General features: G+C 34.6%; 1 protein-coding gene across 1 annotated transcript in view; it reads right to left on the reverse strand.

Moving 5' to 3' along the window:
• LOC107714466 (regulating synaptic membrane exocytosis protein 2-like) overlaps window positions 1-3419 on the reverse strand; it is a 70972-nt gene that overhangs the window by 50916 nt on the left and 16637 nt on the right. The window contains exons 8-9 of the mRNA XM_016520305.1: window positions 1424-1510; window positions 1001-1072 (exon numbers count right to left, since the gene is read on the reverse strand). Coding sequence (XP_016375791.1) covers window positions 1001-1072; window positions 1424-1510 — 159 coding nt within the window. The remainder of the gene's footprint in view (window positions 1-1000; window positions 1073-1423; window positions 1511-3419) is intronic.

A 3419-nucleotide genomic window follows, 5' to 3' on the forward strand; every position in this document is an offset into this window, starting at 1 on the left:
TGCATCTTGAAAAACGGATGTTTTGGAAAGTGCTACGCCAAGTTTTTCTGCCATCTAGTGGTTTAGATGAAAATAATATCAAAGGCGCATTTAGCTCCGTTGTACCCTATATATTAGACATTCAGTGAATCCCCTGCCAGTTTTAATACAAGCTTTTCTCTTTGACCACAGAATAGATAATAACAATCAGCATATTAGACTGATTTCTGAAGGATCATGTGACACTGAAGACTGAAGTAATGATGCTGAAAATTCAGCTTTAATCACAGGAATAAATTACATTTTAAAATATATTACAATAGAAAATGCTTATTTTAAATTGAAATCATATTTCACAATATTAGTGTTTTTACTGTATTTTAAATGTCAATTAATTTTAAATTAGATGGAATACCACAAAACAAACCAAAATCACATTTAAAATAATACATTTGCAATATGAACAGATGTGACATTTATGTTATATAATAAATGTTTAAAAACAAAGTATTGCCACATTAAAACGGCAAGTCTTGAAATGAGATGAATAATTTTGTAATTTTTCTGTACGTAAGAAGCGCTTTAGCAAAAATAAGTGCAAAATGAGTTGTAAAAAACTGAAGAGCAAGTCCAAATGGTTTTCTATGGTAACAGACAGTTTGTCACAAAATTATGTTGACAGAGCTTTGCTTGTATTGAAACTTGAGCTTTCCTTTAAAGTCTAAGGAAGTGAGAGTCTCAGTAACAGATGTTTTCTTGTGTAGAAACATGACTCTGTTGTCCTAAGATGTGATAAATTATGTATGAGTGCGTTCACTAGTCTTCATTTCATATTTATAATGAATAAACAAAGTGACAAGAGCAACCTCTTATGCAGTGCTATGTGTGGGCAAGCTGTCACCTGTCAATCAACTAGCAGCAGGGGGAAGTGGGAGGGTGAAAGTGTGAGAGAAGCGTTGTGATTGGACAGAAGGGGGAGGTGGGCAGGGTCGCGTAACGTTGCTCGGGCCTGACAGAATACCTGGGGTCCTGGATAGCGGGGTCGATGCTTGGCTGTCTGTGTCTGGTTCGAGGAGGGAGGGTAAGATACTGGCTGCAACCACAGGGAGTAAAGAACAGAAATATGTTTGAACGGAGCTACTGAATATGGAGCTATGGAAAGATAACAAAAGCGAGAGATTGGCGGATAAAATGAGAGAGTGATGTCAAAAAGAAAAGAGGAGGAATAAATTTTTTCCTGCTTTCTAAGGTTCTCTCTATGTGGCACATCATATTTCTCACACTGAATTTCTGTAATCATGTTATATGAAATTACGAAGGTATATGGAAACATTCCCATTTATGTTCCCAGTATCAGCAAAGGCAATCTAGAAAACAATAAAGCTTTTAAGGGCAAGGGCTGTTTGTAAACCGTGGCATCTGAGCGTGTTTTGCGAACTCATACCTGTCTGGTGAGTATCTGTCTTCAGACAGGCAATGTCGGGGGCCGTAAAGCGAGGGTCCTCCTCTCACACCGTGGTCTAAACTTCGACTGAAGGAGAGGAGAGAAAATCAGAGCCCTGCTATGACAAAGAGCGCTAGCGACACTAAAAATTATGTACATATTATTCATAATTATTATTTTCAATTAACTTGTATTTTATTTATTTATTTTTATTTTTAAATAACTTGTTTTCTGCTTTTGCTTTTTAAAAAATATTTCTATTTAGCTTTAATTGTATTTTATTTCAAGTTATTTTAGTAATTCATATAACTTTCAATTTTTCTTTTTTGTTTGTTTATTTCAGCTAGTTGCCACGGCAAGATTTCTCATTTCTAGAGGCCCTAATTGAGCAAAAAAATATGCGATTTGTTGCAGATGCTGATATTTATGTGCCCAAAAAGTACAATGAAATTCTGAAAGCTTGTAATGTAAATCAATGAGAACAGTATAGCAGATACTTACATAAAATGATATAAATATCAGTTTTCATTCTGAATCTCCCAACAATATGTCTTAGTGAGATAATATTTAAATGCTTAGTTTTATGATCAAAGCAAAAAATATAATGTAATGCAATACAATGATATACAATGAACAATACGACGAATTTTAGATTAGGGAACACATATTACTTTGTGTTTTGTCTCCTAATTTGCTGCTTATTTGATAGCAAGTAAGGTAGTTGTTGTAGTGGTGATGTTTAGGTATGGGCTTGGGTAAAGTGATCTAGAATATGGTCATGCATTAATATGCGCTTTATTAGCACTAATAAACAGCCCATATGCTAGCAATATGCATGCTAATAAACAACTAGTTAATAGTGAATAGGCTTCCCTGATCTAAAGTGTTACTAAATATTACTAACAATACAAAAAATTCTTATGGTTGCTTTATAAAAATCATCATAGATTTTAAACACATAAAAAATACATATAAACCACAACTTGAAGATGGATGATTACAATTATACTGAAATTCCTTATACTAGCTATTGTCCTGAAGATATAAAAATCATTTTAAATAGTCAAAACTATTTAACTAGTTAATGAAATTTGCCACTCTAAAATCAGCATTATTACGGATATTGAAAACGTTAAACATGTTTAATTGTAACTATGTGCTTTAGAGGGATGAGGTATCTTTTTTTCTATGAGGTTTAGTAATAATTTCCACACCCTTTGTGGGCTGCTGTTTTGCTGATCTGATTTATGTTAACACACTGTTCACATGTGAAATGAGCAACAGCACTTTGTTCACTGAATTGTGTGTGCATACCATCTGTACAGATGTACCACCTATTAAGATCAGCCTGAAACGACCAGACACATTGTTAAAAAATTAGCCACCAGTTTTTAATGCTGGGATCCTGGAGTGAATGTTTGGCAAACCATCCTGATATCTTAGGCTTAGCGTTAGTTAAATGCCACCTGGGTGGCAAAGCTGCTGAATAGCAAATAGACGCGACTGATATAAAACATGGATTCATCCTAGAGATGCACGATATTGGATTTTTGCCGATATCCGATATGCCGATATTTTTCAACTCATTTTGGCCGATAGCCGATACCGATATATTTCCTTTTGTTTGGAAACAACACCAAGACTCTCCTGTGCAGAAATTATAAGTAAATTATTTTTAATTTTGGTTAGTTTTTAACAAGAACATATTTGTTAGAATTAAAGGGGTCATATGATGCTGCTAAAAAGAACATTATTTTGTGTATTTGGTGTAATGAAACGTGTTTATGCGGTTTAAGGTTAAAAAACACATTATTTTCCACATACTGTACATTACTGTTTCTCCTCTATGCCCCGCCTTTCTGAAACGCGTCGATTTTTACAAAACTAATCGGTCTGAAAAGCGAGGTGTGCTCTGATTGGCCAGCTATCCAATGCGTTATGATTGGCCGAATACCTCAAGTGTGTGAAGGAAATGTTACGCCCCTCACCATACTGT

The sequence above is a fragment of the Sinocyclocheilus rhinocerous genome, unplaced genomic scaffold (assembly GCF_001515625.1).
Source record: "Sinocyclocheilus rhinocerous isolate Xijiao unplaced genomic scaffold, SAMN03320098_v1.1 scaffold2404, whole genome shotgun sequence".
NCBI lineage: Eukaryota > Metazoa > Chordata > Actinopteri > Cypriniformes > Cyprinidae > Sinocyclocheilus > Sinocyclocheilus rhinocerous.